General features: G+C 39.8%; 1 protein-coding gene across 1 annotated transcript; it reads right to left on the bottom strand.

Moving 5' to 3' along the window:
* Positions 1–294: 294 nt before the first annotated feature.
* LOC146626423 (myoferlin-like) lies at positions 295–26,643 on the bottom strand. Its single transcript, XM_085361296.1, has 54 exons — positions 26,531–26,643; positions 25,903–25,958; positions 25,534–25,625; positions 21,529–21,637; positions 21,332–21,425; positions 21,046–21,209; positions 20,568–20,696; positions 20,306–20,368; positions 20,178–20,228; positions 20,058–20,088; positions 19,490–19,605; positions 19,227–19,353; positions 17,430–17,533; positions 17,247–17,315; positions 17,035–17,078; positions 16,320–16,402; positions 16,064–16,102; positions 15,646–15,770; positions 15,424–15,537; positions 14,746–14,923; positions 14,534–14,658; positions 14,268–14,377; positions 12,931–13,123; positions 12,525–12,680; positions 12,285–12,416; positions 12,004–12,167; positions 11,260–11,374; positions 10,981–11,083; positions 10,761–10,903; positions 10,344–10,514; positions 10,031–10,124; positions 9,855–9,932; positions 9,533–9,714; positions 9,024–9,182; positions 8,572–8,670; positions 8,313–8,474; positions 7,458–7,623; positions 6,614–6,690; positions 4,721–4,732; positions 4,519–4,617; positions 4,258–4,386; positions 3,976–4,131; positions 3,798–3,889; positions 3,536–3,706; positions 3,295–3,443; positions 2,464–2,603; positions 2,288–2,376; positions 2,112–2,207; positions 1,820–1,961; positions 1,583–1,682; positions 1,314–1,504; positions 909–1,018; positions 669–816; positions 295–536 (listed from the first exon to the last, which is right to left on the bottom strand). The coding sequence occupies exons 1-54, from the start codon at positions 26,616–26,618 to the stop codon at positions 498–500; spliced, it is 6,168 nt and encodes a 2,055-aa protein (XP_085217422.1). The 5' UTR covers positions 26,619–26,643; the 3' UTR covers positions 295–497.

The following is a 26,643-nucleotide window of genomic DNA, read 5'->3' as shown; positions in this document are numbered from 1 at the left end:
AGCATCTCTGTGGCTTTTAAAACCCAAAACACACTACGCCCTAAGGATCAGGTCTCCATTGCGAGATGAGAAAGATGGAATTTTCCACATTGCAATTTTGCAATTTTTGAGCAGTCAAGTAATACAAATACACTTTAAGAAACTTTGAGCTATTAATTGTGATCCCATTTATATATAATATCCACAAATATGGAAACATTTTAATAAAAAGGAATATTCTGTTTAATAAAAGTTATCCCTAAATATCACCCAAACTGGGCTAATGGGAAACACCTTTTCCATATAGTGTCTTAAACAAAACCCTTTCAAAACTAGACTGTAATGGACTGTATTGTCACAGTTCGGTGGTGTAGAAAATGTGTTCATATGTTGAAATAGTGCAAATGTGCAAGCTCCCCTTCCCATTTGTTGAAAAAAACTAAAGTTAAAAAAAGGTACAAGTTGAGATAATCTGGCAGTATCTGTGTGGAGTTCGTTGCTCCTGGTGGTCCTTATTGCTAACTTAAGGGTTTCACGATCTTCATTGAGATGTAGTTCTGTAAAATGCAAGAAAGAACAATCAATCACACATTCACAAGTTTCCTATAAGTACAAAGATGATAAGACTGAACAATTTTATAATATGAGAAAACTTTGGTGTCCAGTGGTTCGCTTTTGTCTGTCCTTACCGGTAAAGAATACAACAGGATGGCGATGAAGAGGACCACTATGATGAGGATGATAAGTCCAATAAAGACCCACTTGAACCTTCTCCACACAATGAACTTCATGGTCTTACATGGGTTGGTGAACCAGAAGAAGGATGTTTCTGGGCGACTAGTAGTTGACAGAAAATGTATTTAGTAGACATCATAGCCTGTATACCTTTCAAAATTCAGCCCAGCTAATCTTGTAAAGCAGGCTCTTACTTTGGAAGGTCCAGTTTTGGATTCATGTTGGGTTCATCCCGACCTTTTCCTGCAGGTCGCTCGTCTGCATCCACTTCACTCACAATCTCCAGTGTCATCTCCACTTTGCCCTGAAAACCCAACACAAACAGAGTGACAAGACGACAAGGACCTGTGATATTTTTGGAATACTTCAACTAAATTAAGACCAATTTATCTGACAATCTTCTGCAGGTAACACATTTCCAATTTAGGAATTTAGGACTAGTCAATAGAAAATAAAGTAGAAGTATAATGGTGTTGTCCAAAGCTCTTAATCTTTTCTCTTCATGGCACTTTGGGAATATTGTATTTTAACTCTACATTTCCAAATGTCTTGTGGTTCCATCTTATCAAATGAAAACTGAAGTTTCTATTCATACTTACACCCAGGACCTTCTTCCCATCTTGTTCAATAGAGCAAGGCCACCAGCCTCTGACTGACTGCTGAGCAAACAGAGACTTGTTCTGCTCTGCCTTGTGTGGACCTATTTCCACATTATCCATCATATCCAGAGAGCATTTCTCTGGGGTCTTCGCAGGAGCAACCAGGTTACGCAAATCCAGCTCCACAGTACCTGGGATCACAGCACATTGTACTCAGGTTTTATAAAGGTTAGGCATAGACACACAGGTTGGACTTGAAAGTTTCTTACCTAGGTAATCATCCAGTGAGAATTTGTCATTATCCCAAATCTGAACAATCAGTTTGGGAGGAATCCGGAACTCTGTTTTATCAAGACTCCAAAAGTGTTCCTGTTATAAAAAAAAAGAAGAAGACATTCAAACATGCTTTAACTTAATTCCAACAATACCTGTGTTATTTTTTTTAAAATGGTATTAAAATAATCTTTGATCTACAGTATGATAAACCAACTGGCAACAAGCCTCACCTTCTTGGATACAAGGCAGAGTTGTTCAGCTGGCAGGTAGTCAAGCCCAAAGACGAATCGCCAGTTAAAGTTACCATCGCCATCCAGAGACCTGTAGTGGACATCGGTCTTCTGCTTGTCCTCCTCCATTCCTGGCATCCAGCTAGCACATAAACAACAAGCATGAATAATCATTGGCCTTTAACAGTAACCCTCTAACACAAAGTGCTGCTACCTCCTAAAGGAAGATTTTGGAGAAAGTAAACAACAATAGATTTGGACAAACAAGGGCTTTGATGCAGAATTAACACACCCTTTAACATAGATGTCGCTCATGCGCTCTCCAGTGATACTGGTCTCATCCAGAGTCACATCTGTGGTGTTCCAGATGACAGCACGCAGGAAATACCTGAATATTTGAACACAGTCATTGTTAGCTCTCAGTGACATCCGCAGCGATGAAGTACTGAAGAGAAACACAGCACTTACTTCTTTGGTTTGCGTGGTGTGATGTCAAAGGGAGGCTCGGGGAGGCCTAAGCTTTTGGGAAAAACATCCACCCACATCTGAAGTTGTCCCTAAACCAATGCAATATATACATTTTACAAAAATAACTGAGCCTGAGTCATTGCAGCCAGAAACAGGTACAGTATGAGATGTCTAACCTGAGAGAGGTTGGGCTGAAAGGTGCTGTAAAGCGTCCTAGTTTCCACATGTTCAGGGACGAGACCCTGTGTTCTGAGCACGTGCAGACAGAGGCGTTCATAAGGTGGACCCAAGTGCTGATGAATTTCCTTGTTGCTCTCTTAATGTAGAAAAAGAAATCGATCACTAGATTGGTATTAAAACAATCTGGTGTTATAGGGGCAAAACAGTTCAGTCACAACAATATTGTGTTGTTGTTGCGACCTACGCATCTACTAATCAGAAGGTTGGTGGTTCGATGCCTGCAGTTGCATGGCAAAGTATTCTTGGGCAAGATGATGAACCCCAATTTCCTCCCAGTACATTCATCGGAGTGTGAAAGTTCGATATAAAGCCCTTAAATGTAGAATAAAGTGCTTGTGTGAATGTGTATGTGATTGGATGAATGAGACATGCTGTACAAAGCACTTTGGTAGCTGAAGTAGGATACTAATGTGCTGTATGATGATCAGTCATTTATCATTTAAACAGTAAGAGATTCAAATGAACTGATTCATCTTCTTGAAATCTGAAAGTTGGAGACACATCTGAATTTCAAAACAATTCTGCTGTTTTAGCTGCATTCAAATAAATTTTGTTTAATTAATAAAACATCTAGTATTAGATGTTTTAGGGAATTAAACTATAACAATATGTAGCAATGTGAAATGTGCTAAAGACAAAACGTACTGTTAATCTTTGCCAAACAATGAGGGCATGTAGACGGGCATAATAGGGCTTAATTGTTGCTCATTTTTCAACACAAAACATCTAAATCACTCATTTATACTATTATGCTTCTAACCCCTTACCAAACTGAGCCAGTGTGTATTCTTTTCCATTGAAGGTGAGTGAATTTCCATTATCTTCCGTCCTGGGCTTGGAAAGTCCTTTAAGACGAGCCAGATTCTCAAGAATCTGAGATGGCTTCAGCTGGTCCCGCCACTGGTTGATGCCAGAACTAGATGACAGGACAGTTGGAATTAATATTTCCTCAGCTCTGACTCCATGTTTTCCAAAAAATATTAAAAGGTTTCCCATCTGCTTCCTTACATGCAGTAGCTTTGAGGCAAGCCGCAGTATGAATTATATCGAGACAGGAAGCGGTTCTCCAGGTCGATCACTGTCTCGCCGACCTTCTCGTCACGAGTAAGCAGATCATAGTCATAAACAGAGATCTTCAGGTCCTTGTCCTGGGGCAGGAAACACGTCATCTCAAACATCCTAAACAACAAAAAGGACAGTTATAGAAATCTTAAGATGTAATAAATTTTCTATTTATACCTGTTTGAATCCATTGACACATAAGGTTTACCTTCCAAACACAGGGTTGAGGGTGTTGGGTAGGTAGTGGTCTCTGTCATCGATCGTGTTTTTTCCCAGTGATATCTTTATGTATGGATCGCACTGAGCAGAAAAGACAAGAAACGGTACTGACCGTACTATGTTTGACAAGATTTGTATTACTGTAGGTAATGCAGATTAACACTCACACTGCCATTATTGTCTTTGGGCTGGAGGTCCATGCCCCGAACCACATAAATCCTAACCAGACACTCCTGAGGTCCGCTATCTGGGAGTTCTCTGAACTGACGCGGTGGAGGAGCTACACCTGGGTCATCTGGCAAGGGGTACACTTTGAACGAACCCTGCAGGTACAAGAGTAAACCCCACACTCAAACAAAGAAATCAAGTTCACTGTAGTCCCCCCGTTGTAGTTAATTAACGTTTTTCTCTATCTCCAAATATTATTGTTCTAAATGATGTTAGACAACCTTAAACTCTCCAACCACAGTGGGATCATCATCGCCATTGTCGTTCTTGCCTTGCTGGAGTTTGAAGGTGTCGCAGAAATCAGTAAGCCCTTTGAATTCTGGGACATCTTCCAGTTCGCAGTCATAGATCTGAAAATGAACAACACTCACATTCAAGTTGTCTGTAACAACCAAAGAGGAGCGTACGTACTATTTGAAATACATAGACCAAGATGAATGATTAGTTTATGAGTGTTGTGTGAGGAAATGGAGCTGGCTTACTTTGAGGGTATCGTATCCTTTCTTGAGGTAAGGACCACATTTCTCCTGGTCTCCTAGCGAGACGTAGAATTTACTCCACCAATCAACTGTCTCTTTTTCCTAAAGATGGAATTGTCCTGCATTTTAATCTCACTGCATTTGGGAAAAGAAGTTGATTTGTCTGCTATTAAATCTTATTTCATCAACTACTAATAAGTCTTACCTTCTCAGCAACCTTTGGCGATTGAAGATGCACCAAAAACAAAAATAAAAACAAGTCAAAAATATTTATAACAGTAACAAAAAAAGTAAGAAGACAAACATTAAATGGAACAAAACTGAAAAGATAGCAGAAAATCGAAATGCAAAGAAGTTGATAAAGTGCTTTCAGCCACAGTTTGATGACTGACAGTGATTCTGTGAAAGGGTGTAGCAACAACAATGAGCTTTTAACACAGCAGACATTTTGACATATCAAACTGAGATCTAAATGATTCATTTCATTTAGTGTATACCTTAATATTCGACATTGCTGTTTTAATATCTTGTGTTAACTTACTGAATCAATATTGATTTTATTTTTCATATATGCCCTTCATGCTATGCCAGTTTAAAATGTCTGCTGTGAAAAGGGTGCTAATAGCAGGTAGCGTGGCTCTGGTGGTGAGGCCCATTGCCTGCCATGACTGACATCTGTTTTTAAATAAATCAAAGGACTAAATTTTCACGTCATTCATAGATTTCATTTTTCACTAAGTTTCTTTTGTGGTCAGAACAACAATTTATTTATTGGTCAACTAAAAAAAAGACATTTTGGGAAATACAGTATTGTCTAAATGTCTTGAGCCACCCCTCATTTCTGCATATTTTACTTCCAAGGATAATTGTCTGCGCTGTGTCCTTAAAGAAATTTAAGGACACTGGACGAGTGGAATACAAAACAAAACTAGGTGCAATGCCTCTTCTAGTATCCGAAGCCTCATTAGAAATGGTCTCGATGTAAGGATGGCTGTCAAGAAGCCATTCTTAAGGAAGGGAAACAGGGAGAAAACATTTGGTTCAAATCTTTGTCACCACAAACAAGAGAGAGGTACAACAGTGGCTGTCTACAGCCATCTGTAAAACATGGTTTGGAGCTGCATTTAAGCCAGTCAGGTTGAGCATCCTGTCAAAACTGATGGAATTATAAATGCAGAAATATAGCTTCTGATTTTGCTCCCATATAAAATAGCATGTGGAAAGCACTGAATCAGCAACAGCCTCATATATGAATGAGAGGTGGCTTTTGCACAATACTGTACCTTTATTTTCTTGAGTCACACGATTTAGATGCAAACAATCATTATGATTCCACACACGTCTATGTGCTAAATTTGAGTCTACTGCCACCACCCAGTTATCTCTGCATAAAGACTGCTGTTGTTAGTAGTATTTTTTTACAGATTTAATACTGGCTACTGTTTGAACTGTTGAATGAATTAATAATAGCACTTAGACTGTACCCACGGACAATCCCAGACTAGCTTTTTCTACCTAATTTGAGTCTGAACTTGAGTACTAGCAGTAGCATCACATTTAGCATTTAGAGCAGTTTCATTTTTAAACTCCATGCAGGAAAATATAGGAAAAATAAGGGTATTTCCCAAAGTATCAAACTTTCTTTAAGTAGGAAACTTGTAGGCATGTTCTTTTTGAGGTTTCAGTAGCAGCACTAGCTTCTAAGTTTAGATGCCTGAACATCTATGCTACAATCGATGCTACAATAACAATGTGCTCAATAAAATATGCCAGATAAGACTGCAGTTACTGTGGCAACTCCCCTGTAGATTCATGGCTTTGTGATAGGATTTTTGTTCAGCTTTCTTTAGCTCTGTGATTGTCAGCCATTCAGCATCATTGGAGCCCCGCCTTATGAATTAGAAAGCCATAATAAGTAACCATACATACAAAATGGGAGGTAGGGGATGCCATTTTGTCGACAGCAGCTGACATGCTGTACATAAACTGTAAGCCAGAGTAATCAGAGTAAGTTTGTCAGATTTGACTTGATAGTCAAATTCTGCTCTTAGGTGAACAGAGGAAACGTCTGAGTGTTAGGAAAGGTGGTGGGGCGTACCTGAGCTTCTAGCAGTGGCCTTGTCTCCTCCATGGTGATAGAGACATGTTTGTGAGGCGACGCCATCATCAGAGCCACTGTTAACATTGAGCAGTTACTTTTATCTCTGTGCATAAACTGTATCAAAGTTTGTACCTAGCGTTTCTCTATTAACATACTACAGGCTGTATAAACAACCCTAATTCAAAAAAGATGGGATGCCGGGAATAAAAAAGGATAAATAAAGATTCAGAAATCTCATAAGCCCAATAAAACATATCAAATGGTATAATTTAAGAAAGAAAATTAGTTCCTTTTGAATTTGGTGGCAGCACTGTTCACCACTGTATAGCATCCCATCTTCTTTTAACAAACAGATTGTAAACATCTGGGAACTAAGGAGACCAGTTGCTGAACTTTTGGGAGGGGAATGTGGTCCCACTCTTGTCTGATGTTAGATTCTAGTTGATCAACAGTTCTCAATCTTCTGTGTGGAATTTTTCATTTCATGATGTGTCAAATGTTTTTAACGTCTGGACTGCAGGCAGGCCACATCCAGACCCCAGATTCTTCTCCTAGGAATCCATGCTGTTGTTATAGCTGCAGAAAGTTGCTGCCATCAAAAGTAATTTTTTTCTGATAAACACTTGATAAGTTTTCTATTTTCTGTTGTGATGAGATTTTGAAATCATCACATTATTTTTCTATTACATGGTTGCACAGTGTCCCAGCTTAAGTGCCTTAAACTTAAATTCCTTCTAATGGCCGTAGGGACCAATTCCTCTGGTCGCAAAGCAAAAGTTAACTGCTAGTTTTTCAACATGACGTTCATTGCAGGTTGCTGCAGTCTATGATCTGCTCTTACTTTTAGATGACATTGCTCCTTCGGCGGTGATGACATATGGATCACATCTGAACTGCTCCAAAGAACTGATAGTGCACTGGCCTACCACGGGCTTCCTGCCAAATGGACGGTGGTCTATTACCTTCAGCACAATTGGAGGCGTGTACATCTCTTCCTTCGGAAGAAGCTGGATGGAGAGTAATGAGGAAATGGAATAAATAATCAGGGTTTAAATCAATAATAAATAATAATTGAATATTAAGTTGAATGATTCGGGTGTTGGTGTTTTTTTAGACTTTTTCAGAGCAAGAGTAAAGTTTCCTTTTTTTGACAAAGCGTATAGTTGGTGCTTGATCGGGTGACCTCCCTTAGTTACACTGCAAGAGGTCTAGGCTGCTACGGGCTACCCATGATGCACTGGTTTTCTTCTTCACTCACTGAGTGTTTATACACAACTCTGCATTTAATCATTATTTACTTTTAATCTCTGGCTCTCTGCCATAGTATGTCTTTGTTTTGTCTTCCTCACCTCACCCACGACACATAATAGCAGATGTGCCTGGTTCTGCCCCAGGTTTCTTCCTGTTAAAAGGGAGTTTTCCCTCTCACGGTTGGAAAAGTGCTTACTAATAGCGGGTCTTCTTATCGTTGGGGTTTTCTCTGTTTTTTCTATTTTATTGTAGGGTCTTTACATTAAAATATAAAGTGTTTTGAAGAAACTGTTGTGCTTTTGGGCTATATAAACAAAACTAAACTGAAATGAATCGAAAAAAGTTTCAAAATTAAAAGTTAATTTAGTTAAATTATTCTTTCTTTCAGACACTTATTTTCCTAATTCTTATGCATAACATAGAGCTTGTGTAGTACTGCCATTACCACTTTGATGAAGAGGACAGAGCTCGGGAAGTTTGGATTCTTCTTCATGTTCTTGATGACGGCCGACTCTACCCTCTGCCCCCCACATTCCACCACGAGGCTGGGTGACGATATTGCTGCCAGTTGGTATGGCTTCATTTTCCTCAGGCCCCATGCAAGAATCTGAAATCAATTATAGATTGGGGAGTTTTAATGAGGTCAAATTCCATGCGTGTCCATCACTTTAGAAGGGAAAGTTATATATAAGGCTGTATTTTACCTCCACAGCAGTCAGCTGCACCACAGGCCGAATGCCCTGAGGTACCATGTAGATGTTCTCTCTCTTTGGGGGAACTAGTGGAAGATCTGAGTCTCCTGACTACAGAGACAGAGGCATTCATTAGGCTTTATTTTTTTCTTGTTATTTTTCCTACAAGATTACACTTGGTTCCATGGGAGTTATAAAGGAATGACGAAAACAACATTACACCTTACATTTCATATAAGAAATGTCAACAGTAATCACCAAAACTACATGGACATGATAAAAGGAGACGAAAAGATGAAAACATTGTTTAAGTTAAGGATTTATTACTCAGTATGTATGTATGACAGACTGCGTGCGACGGAGGTAACACAGTTTTGAGGACGTCTCACAGACCTGAAGGCCCAGAGAACAATTTTTAAACAATGCTATAAAACAGACTATTGTCCACTACTTTCTTTTCAAACCTTGTTTTTAAGAATGAGTTCAGCAGCCACAAGAGCCTCCCCGGCCACCTTCCCCTTCTGGATGATGGGATGCCACAACAGTTTTGGTGTCTGATCCATAGCAGAATTCAGTTTTACTATTGGGGTACAAATACTGCGGCCCAGCATTTCGTCCTTCCCCTGAAACAGAAACTTCCAAGATTACCATGCATATTCTGATATGTGTGCATAATTAAATAAACATGAGTTTTACAGAGGATGTTGTAAGAGTAACAGATGAATGATGTATATTGCTTTAAAGACAATTAAAACTGTGTAAAGGAAGATGTCAAATGTTTTTTCTTATAATTTAAGCTGGAAAAGTAAAAAGTTTCACTGAAGTCAACTTCAGTGTGATTTCAAAATACAGTTTTACTGTAAGTATCTGCACAAAATCATCAATCAGGGATCTTACAACACTGTAAGCACTGAACAAACAGATTCATTGTGCAGAAGACTTCTCTATATACGCTCTATATCCCTCAGCGTACCACTTGGTCACTATCGTAGAACTCCAGGACAACATTGGGAGGGCGGTAAGCAATCTTCTGGGGGTCTCCGTAAATCTCTACATCATTAAAAATCAGAGTCTGGTCCCAGGTTGGGTTCAGAGTTGCTCTTAGCTTCTCTGTTGTCTTACTGACATGCAGGAAGGAGACATGTGCATATGGATCTGTGGTGGAAAAAAAAAGTAGTTTTACCATTTTATTTAACAAAGGGCTTTTGCAGTGATACTTATTTAAGTTCAAATCTAAATCCACTCGAAGTCTTAGGTTTTATATGCATTAAATTTCATTCTTGATTTAATCTTACCAGAGAAACTATCTTTGTCCATGGAGGTCATGTTGCGTGCCTGATGGACGTAGACACGGAGATGGTACATATATGACCCTAAAGAGGAACACAACATGAATGAAGCGGACAGTCAAAAATCCTTCTATGCAAATGCGAAATGCATTCATATGTTCACTTGTATGTGCATCACTCACTGTCAAAGGAGCAGGACACAGTAGGCGTGTTGGCACCAAATAGCTTGGTAGCGTCACCCTTGGAATCTTTCTCGTTCTCCTCTCTGTCAATACCCTGCCAAGAAAACCAGAGAGTTATTACACATTCATATTTCACACGCTCCCAGGAACAAAGAAAACACACACACACATGACAGCTCTGTAGATGGGGTTAATTCATAAGCAAATATTTGGTGACTCCGCAAGATCAGGTTGACTTCCAGCTTTGTATAACATCCCATCCTCTCTGGCTTATTCTCGCACTATTACTACTATGCCATTTTCTCATTCTCACCAATGCTCCCTCCAGCTGGAAGATGGCAGCTGCTCCGAGGCGACTTTCCGGTGCCATTTTTCTCCTCCAGCGCCTTCGCCGAAACGTATCTGATGACCTCTCATTTCTGTGGAATTTCCAGCCAATCAGAGAAGAGAATTCCCAGCCCTCAGGGTTGCCTTGATCCCGTCTCTGCGTGCAAAAAGGGACTTGTAGTTAACAGGTAGAAACATTTGTTCTACCTGGATCTAAGAACTAAATTGAGCATAGCATTAGTTCAGGCAGGCCACCAAGTCAAACACAGCCACAGCCCTGGCAAATTATCTCATGTATGTGTCAATACGCATGGAAGTTGCAACTGTATTTTACAAAATTAGAATCAATTATAAAAGAAATGGCAAAGCAGTACATAGTCCTGCCCTACTGTGCAGTGCTGACCTCCACAGCTGTTCCTCCGGGGACTTTACTCCTCTTGCGGGGTCGAATCAGCCTTCTTCTGCGGTGAACGTGGTACATCTTCTCTGCAGGAACCCAGGACCGAGGCTTGTCATCTGGAGGAATGGTGACTCCATATTCCCAGCCTTTAAACACCAAAAATGTCCTTAGTTATATGGTTTAAATTTTTTTTTTAATTATGCTGTGAGGTGAGTGTCTGCACCTTGATCATCCACAGCTCTGTTGATATCCACAGTCCACTCATCCTCCCAGTTCCAACCTGGGGGACAATCAAACTCTGTAGGGTTGCGACTTTTCTCTCCATTCTGCACAACCAAAAAGAGTCACTTAGTGGTATATATATGCTTATAAATGTATCTATATTAAGAGTGTGGGATTATTATCTATTCCAGGCATTTGGGTGAGTCAGCAGTTAACGTGTATGGTTACATTAATGCCTCGATATTTGTTTATCAAGAAGAAAAGAAAACTGTGTTCTCACCACATCAGTGAAGGGTTCAGAAGCAGCCTTCCAGTCTCCACCTGGGAAGCGGGTCTCATTCTGGAAAACCTCATCCATGAATTCAGTGTGTCCTGCATCAGCTTCTGTTAGCAGACTGAATATGAAATAAGACTAAATATGAAAAGAGAATTCAACAATGAGAATATCTACCGTTGCAAACGTCAGTATCAAAAACACAAAACACGCGGCAACATCAGTGCACTGTAGCGTGTGTGCGTGTGGTGTGAAACACAAGGAAGCGTTTACATAGTTTGTCAAGCAGTGTTTACATGTTGGGAGTTTCCTAACCGATAAGTTAGCCTAACAAACCCTGTGCTCATCTTACTGAAAGTATGTGCTCCATATTATTACTGTTAGACTCACGTCTGACACCCTCCATCAAACAATGTTTGGGAGTTCTGTTTTTCCACTTTACTCTGCTTTTTTTGACAGCTAGAAGTTTGGGTATACAGTGAGAGGCAAAAATCGGCTGGTAACACTTGGAGTGCAGAATGAGTTCGCCTCTGAGTTTACAGATAGGTTAAAAAGATTACGTGAATGACTTCCGTCAGTTTGATACATTTCCATTAATTGACTGCTCTGTGGCATGAGGAGAATGTAAACATGAGAGAGTCCATGTGGCTTATTTCCTTCACACTGCACCACTCAGTGTTTACCAAGGTAAGGTAGTGGTGAAAACATCAAACAAATCCTGCTTAGATGACCAATTCCAATTACACTCACGCTTTCTCTGGATCAATGAACCACTCAGACTCCCACTCCCATCCTCTGGGTGGAATGAAGTACTCCTTTTTTAGCTTTAGTTTGCCGGTTACATCAGAAAATTTATGGCGCCCCACCAGTCCCGTAGTCCCCCACTTCCCGAACACCTGAGCCTGATTTTCGTACTGTAATACACAGGAAGACGGGCTTGGTTTTAGGAGCTGAGAACACTTGTAATAAGACACATGTATTACAATGTAATACTTGTGTGTGAATCCCAGGTATGTGTGGGAGAAACATACCAGTTCGGCAAACACACTGAAGCTTCCCTCGGAGTATGAGCTGAACTTTTTCTCATGTGCAGACAGACCCAGCCACATGTTAACTCTAATCTGAACTGGCACCTTTAAGCCCTTGTTCTTGTCCATGGGGTACTGTGGAGATGGAGAATAAAAAGCATAGAAAAGCAGCTGATTACTACATAACATTCAAACATTTCTTTTATTTATTTATTTAGTCTGTTTTTGACAGTTCATGTGTACCTGTAAATACACAGTCTGTGTCTTGCCGCAATGCTGCCCACAGGCCTGCTCACTGAATGTAGAGTAGAGGATCTGATGAGCTGGGATGCGACTGCAGGCCACTCTTTTCTCACCCCGTAGCATCCAGATGATCACATCAGGCATGCTGATCTGGGGCTGGACACAGTTAGAAAAACCATGTGAACTTATGCAGTGCTTATGGAAAGACTGTGTATCATGCCTTAGCACACAGATTTGTCCAATAATTAGGATGAATGTCTTGCATTCTTTTGACATGTTACTGCATCACGAGGCTTTTGCATGACACAGTGTATATAATCAATGCTGTACAGATTCCTACAAATGCTATTTTTCCTACTAATGCAATTTTTTTTAAATCAAAGAAGCATTTTTGCTGTGTTTATACCTCTTCAGCCAGCGTTTTGAGCTTTTCTACCCAGGACTCCAAATCGGACAAAGTGTCACGGATCTCTCCGGCCTCCTCTCTCATGCGTCTGGCTCCATCTTTGATGCTTGTCAAAGCCCTGTCTCGCAGCTTCTTGATTTGGATGTCCAGAGTTGTCAGGTTGGAGTGGCCCTCGAGCTCAGGTGTTGGGAAACTTAAGGAAAGCAGACACAATCTTACTCATTTCAGCGCGGCCAAAAAAGTTAAATAATTAAGCAGTTAACTCTTCATAACTGAAGCCGGTTCTTTCTCAGCCTACTATCATCTTATATACTCAAAATCCTCTCAAGCAAATATGTGGCATATCTCAACTGTTATGAATTGCTGTCAAATTAAGACAGTGTTTTATGTAAAATCCTTTCCCCCCCCCATTTTTACCTAATATATAAATCATGTACTCTCAATAGTTTGTGTACTTCATGTAGGAATCAGGCCGAGTAGTCATTATACACTGCATGTTTCTTAGGCAGTAGGTCACTCTAGAGTTAAAAAAGGACCATGATCTCTAAACAGTTGCTACACATTAGAGATATGACACAGAGAATTCATTCACAAATTAATCTAAGCTAGTGAGTCTAAAGGGAAACTTTTCAAGTGTATGTATCCATAAAATGTTACAATTTTTTTGAACAACCCTCCATGCTTATGTCTTATGACCAGTACTACCACATATCTAAGAGTGGCTATAGTAGAGGATAAATAAGACTTGAACTAAAAAATGCAATTCAAAACAGGTGAGATAAGTCACAGGTCCTTTGATAAATGGATTTTATACATATATATATATATATATATATATATATATATATATATATATATATATAGGGAGGGTGAAGGTAACGGTGGTCCCCGTGGTAATCGGAGCACTAGGTGCGGTGACTCCCAAGCTAGGCCAGTGGCTCCAGCAGATCCCGGGAACAACATCGGAGATCTCTGTCCAGAAGAGCACAGTCCTGGGAACAGCTAAGATACTGCGCAGGACCCTCAAGCTCCCAGGCCTCTGGTAGAGGACCCGAGCTTGAAGGATAAACCGCCCGCATGGGCGTGCTGGGTGTTTTTTTATATATATATATATATATAAAACAAAAAACAAACACCCATATATATATATATATATATATATATATATATATATATATATATATATATATATATATATATATATATATATATATATATATACATATATATATTTATTTATTTATTTATTTATTTCTATTCAAGGGATCCATCCCGTGAATCACCAGGATGTACTTGTGCTTCATTTATTTGTATTTCTCACAACGTGCTCCATTTACCTTTCTAGGTCTTCAATCAGCTGATTGAGTAACTTCAGCCACACCTCAGCTAGCTGGTTGTCTGAGACTTTTGCCAAGATTGCCGTTTTAAATTCCTCCAAGTTTGATTGCTGCAACAACAAAACAGTGGTGAGGATTATGTTGGATTATGCTCCCACCTCACGGAGTTACAAACACATGTCAAACATTAGCAGAGCCGTTTCAAAGCAGGCTCTGTACAGGCCATGAATCCTAAACTCAACTGAAAGCATTCATTGCAGTATTACCAAGTGGTGAGTAATGTAGAGGATGATGTTGACGGAGTCCAGACGGTGGCTGATGTCCTCCCAGTATGAGGTAACCACAACCACTGGCTTAGTGTTTGCCCAGGGCAGGTAGTAATAATGATTACCTGGAGAAACATTACATGCCATTAAAAATCATGTGGTCATTCAGTGCTTGAGAACATCATGTATTCAGTGCAGATTTCACCACTCACCATCAAATATAGCACAACTATATTGTGTGGTGGAGGCCAGCGGTTTGCAGGTGGTGTCCAGTTTGTTGCCATAATTACCGATGCTGACCTCAAACTGGATTGGTTCTCCAGGTTCCTGAATCATTGAGGCGCTGTGGAAGACTGCACAGAGGCAGTATTTTCTCCTCCTCTGGTATTTCTGATTAAGGAGGAGACGCAGAACAGAGAAAGAGAGGTAGAAAGTTGTTGACTATAGGCTGTATATAAAAGATGGCCATAGCTTCTGGTCTTAAAAACTGAACCCAGCGCTAAAGGTGCCTTAAAAATGCATTCTTCCTAATGGAAAGCAGGGGGTGACTATTGGTTCCAAAAAGAAACCCAATTCTATGTCCATGAGAAGTCTCTGACCAAATTAGTCAGCCTTCCACACGATTCATTGGCTCATTAAACTTTTTTCTAAAGATCTTATGATTTCAATAACTAGCTTATAATCTTGTTGTTTATTTTCTAACTTATGGGCTCATTCAGAATAACATGGAAGATAAAGCAGGGTACGCCTTAAGCCAAGATTGACAAGTCACTCATATAAGGGTGATATCCAAATATGCATCCATCTTTTATATACAGTCTATGGTTTTGACCTATGAAAAAAGTAACAGGAAAAGTGAAAATTGAAACCAGCCACACGACAGCCAATACCTGTACCACCAGGACGTCATCACTGTGGATTTTGTCTACTGCTTTGTCTGCTTTCCCCTCTAGCTTAGTGGACAGCTCGACCAGAATCCTGCCTCTGTACGCCACGCCTTCTCCCTTTACAAGGACAACATAATGAAATCTTAAAAACCCAACAAAGGCGATTGAAGAAAAAGCATGAAAGAGAAATTCATAAGATAGCAGTTATCGTGTCTTCTCCACTACCTTGCCAAAATTGAGATCCTCATAGGGGTCTGGGAAGCCAGTGAACTCTCTGGGGCTGCCATACAAGTTGATATAACAGGGCCCAAATGCAGGCAGGAAGCCCACCTCAGACTCCCCTGAGTTACCTGGAGAGAGAAAATGGCAAAACAGTCAAGCTGATATAGTGAAGCAAAGTCAAGCTAAAGCGAAAGGTTTGATGCCACTAGGTGTTACTAGGTGACTATTGGAGGTGGCGGCTGGAGGCAGTGAATGGTGGGGCAAGCAGGTGCAGAGACTGTGACAGCAAAACATTCAATATGAAAACAGAGCAACGCACAGTTATATTGGCAACAGGGAACAAAGAAAGTTAGACATAATCAACATTGTAGCACGAGCGTCATGCGCTATGACCCATGCAACACAGAGCAAAAAGAGAAACCTTCATAAGACGCCGTTGCCCCATATTCTGGATGTTCCTCTATTCCAGGAGAAGAAAAGGACAAGTCGAGTACCATTTAGAAGGGAACACAATGAGGCACATTGGTATAATGCATTTTTCATACACTCATACAACAACATCTAGATATGTGAGATGAAGAAAAAATCAACTTCTCTGCTGACGTTTTAATTTAAAGCTAAAATGTTACGTCTTGGTCCTGTTTTCTGGGATAAAGTAGACATAAATAAATGATTACCTTCTATCTCTCCACCAGAGGAGGCTATGTTGGCCAGATTCAGGTATGTGGTGCCGATGGCATCATTTCCTGTCAAACGATCCCTGCAGTCACACATAATAACTTCAGGCCCAGTCCACACAAACATGCACACATAGACACATAGCCCGCACTCGTGCGATTAACTGTAAAATGACATGCAAATGTCACAGTGTATCTGCGGTGCTACGCTCTGCTTTGTCCACTACCACTATGAAGTAGGACATTGAACAATGGCTCACGTTTTATTGCTTTTTGTTGGAAGTTTTGGGATGTTTTCTGTTTTTTCTTTCTTTTTTTCACAGTGGACTTTATGGCCCTCTCAGTATATTTTCAACACCTAACAGACTTTTTTCTAACCTTTTCCTCTGGCACTTTTTTTCTATCCAGCCTTCCTGGAGCCGAGTTATCTGACAGTTGCTTTTCTCAGAAACACACAATGATTACCCGAGAGTCAGTGCCAGCCGAGCATGTTATTCAGGGAAGGGTGTGGCTAGCACAGCATTATTCTCTTAAAGCTAGTATTAGGACAAGGATATGCACACACCTGCGTGCACACACACACTGACCACACTACACAAACTTTGTGCAATACTGTTTCAGCCAAAAGCAAGTGCCTCATATTTTCTTTAGTAATAATATAAAAAAAGAAGAAGAACAGAACATTACAGATAAACCGTAATTGTATTTAACTTACCAATCAAACACCGTTAGTTTGACACGCTCACACATGGAGGGGAACTAGAGACACACGCACACACACACACACACACACACACACACACACACACACACACACACACACACACACACACACACACACACACACACACACACACACAAAAAGCTTAAACACAGTAATTTCTCTGTTACTTTCTGCTATTTAGCTTTTATCTTAAGGAGCACTACCTTGACTTGAAGGTTCAGTACTTCGTTCCACTCTGGGTTGGCATTCGTCTCAATGATTTGTGTGCACAACTGGAGAGGCAGAATAACACACATCAGCATTTTTTTCTCTATAGGATAAGAATAAAAAATCTAATTTTCTTAATCTAACATTATAGCCCAAAAAAAAGGAGGAAAATCGAGAACCTTTCTGCCAGCAAAGCTAGCCTCCAAAAAGGGATCCACCAGGTTTTTCTTGTTTGCTTCTCCTCCAAAAAGTTCTTTCAAATTCTGGACAAATGCATCATCCACTGTAGCAAGAAAACAGTTGTTAGGTAATAAATATATAATCTTAAATGCTTATATGCTGATTATTATTGGTTTATATGAGAGAGACCCAGACTTCAGTGTAAAACTAGGTTACAGGCTGACCAGAAACTGCATGTTTTTGTAGAATATGAGCTCCAGACAGAGTGAAACTAAGTTCAGACAGAAGGGTGACAGGTTGCCCTCTCAACAGACTTTAGAAAGAGGAGGTTATTGCAAGCTGCACAGGACGTTTTAGTGCACAGGCATATCAATAAAATCAGACACAGAAAAGAGGAACTGAATAGAAGAAGTGTTGTGTGTAATGAACAGAGATGGGCAGTAACGCGTTGCTGTAATCTGATTACTTTTTTCAGGTAACGAGTAAAGTAAGGGATTACTATTGCAAAAACGGTAATTAGATTACCGTTACTTTCCCGTAGGAACGCTGCATTACTGCGTTACTAAAACCGTGATTTTTTTTGCGAGAATGTCTCACGACAGTGACGTAAGCGAGTGCGATGTTCGTGACAACAGCTGTCTGCAGATCAACAATGGATCATATATCAAGTGCGGGAGAGAGTATGAGCGTGCAGCGTTTAAAGCGTGAAAGTACTGACCTTACTTTAAGTTTGATTCCATAAAAAGTGACAAAAACATTAGTGTCCGTTGTGCGTGGGAAGAAAACTTCTTTTTACAGCGAAAAAAACCCCCTAAACTTCCAAGCAAGCACTGAGTGCGCTACGACGTAATGGGAAATTCACAGAGAAACTCGCGGATTCTTCCACTGACCGCTGCGGCACACCTGCACCAGGGTAAATCTCCGCCTACCTCACTCCTGCTTTACAGGTGAAAATAGAGCAAAAGGACCGCTAGTCTTTGATTTTATTTATTCTCTGCTGTGTTTTACTTGCATCTATTTGAAAGACTGAGTGTAAACACTTTTTATGTGCTGGAATGTGCAGAAAATAGGTTTAAATATTAAACAAATTTCTTCCAGTCAGAGAGTGTTGCATATAATTAAATTTTTGCTTGATGCATAAAGTTAAAAGATTAAAACTAATAAAACAAGTTTTAAAAAGGGACTTTTCCATTTGATTACATTTTGTATGATGGATTGTAGAAAAAGTAGAATTGGGCTGAGAGATCTATCGCTTTATCACCTATTCAGGTTGTAAATCGTGTTTTTAAAAAGTAACTAAGTAACTAAGTGATTAATTACTTTTGAAAATAAGGAATCAGTAAAGTAACGGGATTACTTTTTTGGGGAAGTAATCAGTAATTAGTTACTGATTACTTTTTTCAAGTAACTTGACCAACACTGGTAATGAAACTGTGTGTGACGTATGTGACGTCGAGAGGTACATAAATAACCTGGCTTCCTGTTTTCTGTTTGAGACTGGCTGATGTGAGCAGGCGTTTCTGTGTGTGCTCAGTCTCCATATCCCGGGATATGTAAATAAAGATCATTTTTTAAAGTAAAAGACCACTTTTGAGCTGTGTCTTTTTGGCCCTAAGAATCAAAAGAACCGTTTTTAACACAGTGCAAGAAAGAATCAGTCTTAATTTATTTAAGACAATAAAAACATCAGTTTAATAGGGTTAACAAGGAGAACTAAACTTCATTTTATTATGATTTAAATGACCAGTCGGTTTGGTATAAATGCAGAGTGAATGCTGATCTAGATCTGCTCTTACTCTGGGGAATGTCCTCAGCTCTGAACACCTTCAGTGACAGCGTGGCCCATCTAAGAGTCACGCCCGCTGGAAGCAGCAGATTACTCTCTATGTCATCATGGTCATCATTGGACTCTCTCTTTTCCACCTGCAGCGTTTGAGGCAGAACAAAGAAAGAATGCATGAGAGAAAGCGAATCGTGTAAGCAGCCTATTTACATTGTGGAGGAGGAAGCAAAGAGCTGCAGTCAAAGTCCTCTGAGAGCTGCAGCTCATCGGTCATACCGGAGGATCATCGCCAGTCCCGACAACAAAGAGGCTGACTTTCAGGTAGCCTTTAGCCCCAGAGCTGGAGTCATCTAGGTCATTCAAAAGGATCCACTTCCTCATGACACAATGGGCTGTAAAAGGACCACACACATAAAAATACCACATAGGATAAACAGACTTTACTAGGGCACCATCAGGGAGAGTGTGTGGAGAAGTTAAAAAGCACTTCAGACTTTGTAACTTTGAAAAAATCTCAGAAAAAGTAAAAGAAAATTAGTTTTCAGCATTTTAGATGTGGAGACATTAAATAACATAGTAGTTACTAAATCTGGCACAAGCTTTTTGGCCCCTTGTTGGCACCAGTAACACAATACTGACATTTTGCCTACAAAGTTGTAATTGGTCTTAGTTTTTTGTCTTGATTTTGACCTTTAAACTGGTCACTTTGTCTAAGATTTTCTCCTCCACCATGCACCATGCGACACTGACAGCAGCCCACTGCATTATGATCTCCACAAAATAAACTAAAGTACCGTCTGTGTGGATGCAAATGACACTCAAATCTGTGGTTGAACCAGCTTACCTGGCTCATCATAAACATAACCAACGTCCACCTGTTTGAGAGAATAAGATGAGATTAGCCAGACTTGTTTGTCATTTTAGATGTTTCAGCATTTTGTATGGAGGAGAGTAGACCGGGTACCTTGAATTCTCCCATAAGACTGTCAGCCCTCAGTGAACAGGAGTTATACACCTGCAGAGAAGAGTGCAACCATCAGCAGGTGGTATAAATGCTAACAGAGGACTTCAACATTTCCTATTAATACTAACCCGAAAACTAATGTTCTCATCAAACAGATCGGACGGTAACATGTGGACATTGTAGAAGAATATCTGCAAAAAAGGAAAAAGGAAAAAAACATCATACAAGGTTCAAACAAAGCAAAACATTTCACATCTCTGTAGAATCTGGTGTGGCATGTTTGGATAGACTCGACTTTAATTAGTTATAATGAGATTGATAGAATAAGAAAAATATTTTTATCCATATCTGAGTTTTGTGTAGTCACTCTGTGCAAATAAATGGCAGTACCTCATCGAAGAAGGGGTTGTTTCCCCTCTTAATCCTGGTCCTGTGGGTGTGCCCACAAACGTAAACCTTGACTACTGGTTTGATGTTGTTGCCAGGCAACTGACGGGCCTCGATGATCCGGACTCGAATCTGAGAGACAGAATGAGGGAGGATAAATTTACAGGTACACCACACAAGAAGCCTTTTGACTTCAGACCTGCCTTAATTCTTCGTGGTACAGATTTAACAAGGTGCTGAAAATATTCCTCACAGATTTTTGTCTGAGGAATATATATCTTGTCTATAAACAATCTTCTCCCATGAACATAGAATCAATGCACTGTACAAATTTGTACACCACCAACTACATAAATATTTTAGTAACATCTCACTCATGAAGGGCTTAATTTAAAGTTCACGATCCTCGTGTTCTGATCCTCACCAGCACATCCAAAGTTTTTTTCTGCAGTTATTGATCTTTATTGATAATCAAACTGACCTGAAAGTCCTGAGGTTTATTTGCAAGTCGATATCGACTCTGTGCCCTGGCCACACCCCGACGAAGATTAACCGACTGACCACCGGATGGGGACGTCCCTGCAGGGCCGCTTTGGCTCCCATCTGGAAGAGTTCCATTGCCCTCCTCGCCGCCACCACCACCTCCTAAAAAGCACAAAGACAGGGCGATCACAGGTCAAATACCTGACAAACCTCTAAAAAAATGTAATACTCTCAGTAGACACATGCTCTATTGTGCAGTATTACTGGAAATTACATAAACATACCAGCATCCACTGTAGTTTCTCCTGACTGAGGATCATTGGGGTTTGGTACAGCGTTTGCTGGAGCATCATAGCCGACCAAAAGATTGATTGTTGCCTGAAAGGAAATTATTGGCTAGTCTTCTATTTTAAATATATATTTTTTATGAAATTATATTTTGCTTATATTTTTGAGTTCATATCAAAGGATGAAAACTTACTCCAATATTCTGTCCACTTTCACTGACCAGGGGAACATTTTTACACGGCAGTGATCTCGCTTGACCTGAAGCGAGGTCTTTCAAATAGATTTTAGCAGACCCGAGGAATCTATTGGAAAAAAACAAACAGTGTCAGACAGCATACTTTTCAATACATACAACACACACACAACTTGGAGGACTTTGCCGGGTGACCATTCTGTTTCAATGTCCTGATTGAATCGGGCAAAACATGTGCTACCATTTTAGTCGGCAAATTTACCAGTAATCAGATTACACAGATTACACAAAAATTAAAAGCTGCATGTGTGCACAGTGAAGTCTACATTCACACAAAAAGCCATGGAGAAGGTCACCACCCAGAGCTAACAAACCATACTTGTTCAGATGCACAAACACAACACTATGAGCTACCACACACTCAATACTACCAGCCTCTGTTTTAAACAGCAACAACTTTCTGCACCGAGGACGGAAATGAATTAACGCTTCCTATTTGGGAGACCTTTAAAAAGTGGGAGTGATAAAGTTTAAACTTCCAAATAATAATAAATGAATAACACAATACAACTCTACAGTATTAAAATGTGCAAAACACCACTGCCATATGTATCATGCAATGATCGAATAAAACAGGTTTTCTGATAAATCTCATGCGTCTTTGAAGGCATCAAACATCTACTAAAAGTAATATTACTTACAGCATTACCCAATTATTTCATCTCCAAAGTCAAGTAATTATTAACCCGATTAATGTTCCTTGGGAAAAACAGAATTGTGTTCCTCAGTTAACGTGTCCTTTAATGTTTTAAAGAAAACAAATCAAATGAAACTATGTGAGCTGTGAGCTATGTGAGCTATGCCCAAAACACCAGTGTCACACAGTGTATCTCAGCATTTCCAGCATTGTCCTTTCATTGCTTATTGTGTCTGTGTCTGCCTTGGCGCGCAGTCAAAAACTACACTGTTTCCTGTTTATCTTGCTTATTCTTTCACAATTACAAGAAATTTGACAGCAACTACTAAAACTGCAAAACTTGCAACTAAACGTATAAAAGGCCAGAATTTCAAACCCATGTTTTCTCCTCCTGATATAGACAGAGAAAACATTACTGTGTCCAAAAGGAATACAGCTAACCCAATGGAGTGTTATGAACACCGTGTAAGTTGTCTCTCTTTGGGTGGATACTGTCATTTTATTTTGGCAGCATTCCTGGCGGAGGAATTCCTGCAACATAAACTTGCTGCTGACCTACATCTGACACCAAAGGCTGCAGCATTTAAACATCTCGTGTGAAAGAGATTTAAATATACTACTATCCATGCACTATAATAGTGTACTCAAAAAACCTCAGCAGTGAGTGTGACATGGTGATACGATGAGCAGTAACTTAACTTGTCGAGATGACTTTAGGACACTGTACAAATACTTGGACAGAATTTATTGTGGGGAGGAGATCCAGTCATTATTCCACATGAGGAAGGAGACCAACACTGGTACTCCCTAGACATTCAGTGACTCATGAAACTGGCATTTAACCTCATATTAAACCAGCCCTTTTTGTGTATTTTATTACACAACAGAATTTAAAGCTCTATCAAATAGTGTTTCCAAGCAGGAAGAGCCTGTGTTAGAGCTTTTCCTTGCATAGCCTGACCAAAATCTCTCGACAAATGAAGGCCATTCAGCGGAGAGTTTGACATGGTTCAGCACATGACTTTGCATATCTGCTGTTTTTAGAACATTCAAATACTAAGTAGTGCCGTACTAACTGTGTTAGCGTCCTCACTGAGCAGTGGGAAAATCATTAGAGCCCTGGTGTAAGTGCAGAGTAGGGAAATTATACCTGGAGTGCCAACTTCCCATTTAAACAAATAACAACCAGCAGACTTTGTGACCATTGTCGAGGCTTGGTGATGTCATGTTCAAAATATTGCTCTCGCCTACATGCAGGATAAAATCTGAACTCATACTGAGTTATTATTGTAATAACTCAGGGTTTTTTTCCACTTTGTCAGGATGTTAAATTTTTCTAAGAATACAAATATACAAGGGTGCCTCTGACACAATGACGTTCTCACTTATATCAGTTCAATCACTATAATTAACTATGTGTTAACGGGAATGAGTGACTTACAGTACAAATAACCTTGAATGTCTGCCACCCACCCTCTGTCAACATTCATTTCCCTTTGCACGACTGCTCGGCTTTGAAATATTGCGGCTCATCTGAGATACATTTGTGACAAGAGTGTGAAAATCACCCATGTTGCACTTAAAAAGCTTAAAAGCCCAGAAATATCTTTCATCGGCAAGTGAAAAGTGGTTTGAAATATTTGCACAGACCAACAGGAAATGAGACTACTTAAGCGTTTGATATGAAAGAATTCCCTCAGCCAAAAACTGTGACAAACTGGAAATCTCTGCATTTCAAATATACAGTCAAATTTTATACGCTTACATTTTAATTTTTTTATTGTCGAGTCATGAACCATTCAGTGATTTCTAAAAGCCTACAGCTCTATTTGAGCCTCAACTGCATAACAGGGGAAATGAAAAGTTCTATCAGGGATGGATGCAAAGCAGGTAAAGGGAGGATAGTTAAGACCACAAGCTTTCAAATGGACTTCAAAGGTAAGTTATTAACCAGAAGCTGTGGAAAACAGTGTCGCAGTTACAACGAAATATGCTGTAGATATTCATTGTCTGCAGGGTATGAACTATGATGGCTGTTGATACTTGGACTCTTTTTTTCTTCAGTTTCATGTTAAAGACTGCATCGCTGTTTGCACTGGGAGACTTTATCCCACAATCTTCTGATTCCTCACAAAATCAAATTAGTCAGGAAGAATGCGTATTTTCCTCCCTCCTGTTGCTACAGCGACAGGGAATACCCATAACAGTATCTGCAAAGCTATCTGAGAAGGACAAATCCTCCTCTGCTTCCACTCTGTAGCTCTTTAGAGAGTGTGTCAGACGGCCAGCTCAGTGGAAAACTTTACTCTGTATGGAGACACATTTGCAAAGCCCCTCCTTCAGTTATGACTGTCCCATGCACAAGGGAAACTTTTACTCAGTTTAGCACATATGTGTGCATAAATCCACAGGAAATCCATCTCAGGACTGACATGTTTCATACAAAACAAGAACTTTTAGCATCATCAGTTTTCTTAGCATAAAAAAGACCTTGATCGTGATAATTAGTGATGTTGGGGAAACATTCCTTGTGGTTGGCCTGAATCAGTCCCATATGGGATTCTGGCTTTAGCTGGAAGTGAAAACCTTTTAGCGTATTTTTGGAGCAGGTTCAGGCTTTTTTTGGCATTACAGCACATCTCACTCAAACAGTATTAAAATAGCTCATACCACTACATCTACTACAACAACTCCACATTAGCTTTGAGAATTTGCTTTGTTCTCTATCACACTGTGCTACACAAATCTCAAAGACGGGGGGAAAAAAGACATCCATTGTTGCACAAGAAGGCATCCCACACAGCTCTGCAAGTCTCAGCATGGCAAGAAGGGTGTAGCAGGCTGAGGGGGTTGGAAAAAACGAACTACATAGCTGCAATATTGAGTTATTATGAACACATCAAACTTCTTTTTGTTTATATTGGTGTGTCCTTGTTCTGACACACACACACACGCACACACAATATGTTGATGCTGTTATGTTGTTCTGATCCTGCTTCTAAGCAACTGGTAGTAGCAGCCTGTGACATGTGCAAATAGCAGGTAGCCCATGCACAGCTCAAGCTATGATGGCTCTGCAGTAAGCGAATAATCAGTTTCTTAAAAGCAACATAAAAGAAAACGGGACACACACCTCTACCTGTGTTGACTAATCTGCTACCTGACTAAACAGGCTCAATTCTTACAAGCTCCTGTTTCAGACAATACTAAGCTTGTATTGTAATTCAGTAAGGTGAGGCAAAGCTTTTCATGACTTGTTGCACAAAGCTGAGAGGGGATCTCAGTTTCCAGGCATGCAGTGTACTTACTTATCTTTCCCAATAGTTTCATAGTCTTTCACAATCACATCGATGAAGGAGCTGGAGTCCAGTGCCTTGCCTTTTAGATCAAATTCAACCAACTACAAGCGAACAAATGTGAGAAAAGCATGCCATCAGATACAGAACCTAAACTGCTGTCATGTCTTAAATAAGCACATTTTATCAAGGAACAACATATATATTACAGATAATCATATATGTGTGTATGTTAGCCATGTGGTGTGTGGGACTGCAATTGCAGTATGGAAAGTTTGCATTAAGTATTGCTACATTCCTGGCAATTCATCTTAAAAAATAATAAAAACAGGTAAAAGGGAGTGAAGTATTGCAGAGTGTTTCTTTGTCTGTGTGATTTACCTCATTCCACACTGGATTCAACTCTTTGTCAATCGATTTTGTTTTCTTCTTGTCATCTGAAAGGGGAACACATTTTTTTTCCTTAATGCTCCCTTTTTATTGAAAAGTTAAGAAAAGTAACATTCACATCTTATTGTTTTAAATCAAATGACACGGTACCTTTATAGCAACAGCAATGCTAGGATCAGTACTGTAAGTCAGTACTGTGTCTGCTCTGTCTTGTGCAGAACTGTCATATATGATTTTAATTCTGTGGCTGAAGCCAACTTTGAGTACAGACTCAAACTTGTCTGTTCACTTCTTTGCCCGAGTTCATTTCACTGTATCACACACATGCAAACAAGTCACTCCCCAGCTATGCGTCAGGAAATTAAATTATTCTTGGATTTAAAAAAAAAAAAAGCACTTTTGTTTTTTAACATTTGTAATCTGGCCAGTTCATCTGATGAGCTCAGCAGCACCTCTGTACCTCAGCTACCACAAACCAGATGAAAGAATATTAAATTAGATGCCTAAAAAACTTCAAGCCCTGCAACAATCACTATTACAAATTATTAGGCAACATTTACTTTTTACTGAAGACAAGAACACACCCAAACTGTTTTACGTGTAGAGAAAAGAGACCTACCTCTAAAAATCACAGTGGTAATTGGATCAGGAACTCCAAGGGTCTTTTTAGGTAGACCCTTAGCCGACTCTACTACAACCCGCAACATGACACCAAATGAGTTTAAATGAAAA

The sequence above is a fragment of the Diplotaxodon limnothrissa genome, linkage group LG8 (genome assembly GCF_057381915.1).
Source record: "Diplotaxodon limnothrissa isolate DT_005_m linkage group LG8, D_limnothrissa_male_GT1.1, whole genome shotgun sequence".
NCBI lineage: Eukaryota > Metazoa > Chordata > Actinopteri > Cichliformes > Cichlidae > Diplotaxodon > Diplotaxodon limnothrissa.
This window is presented reverse-complemented; position numbering and strand designations above follow the sequence as displayed.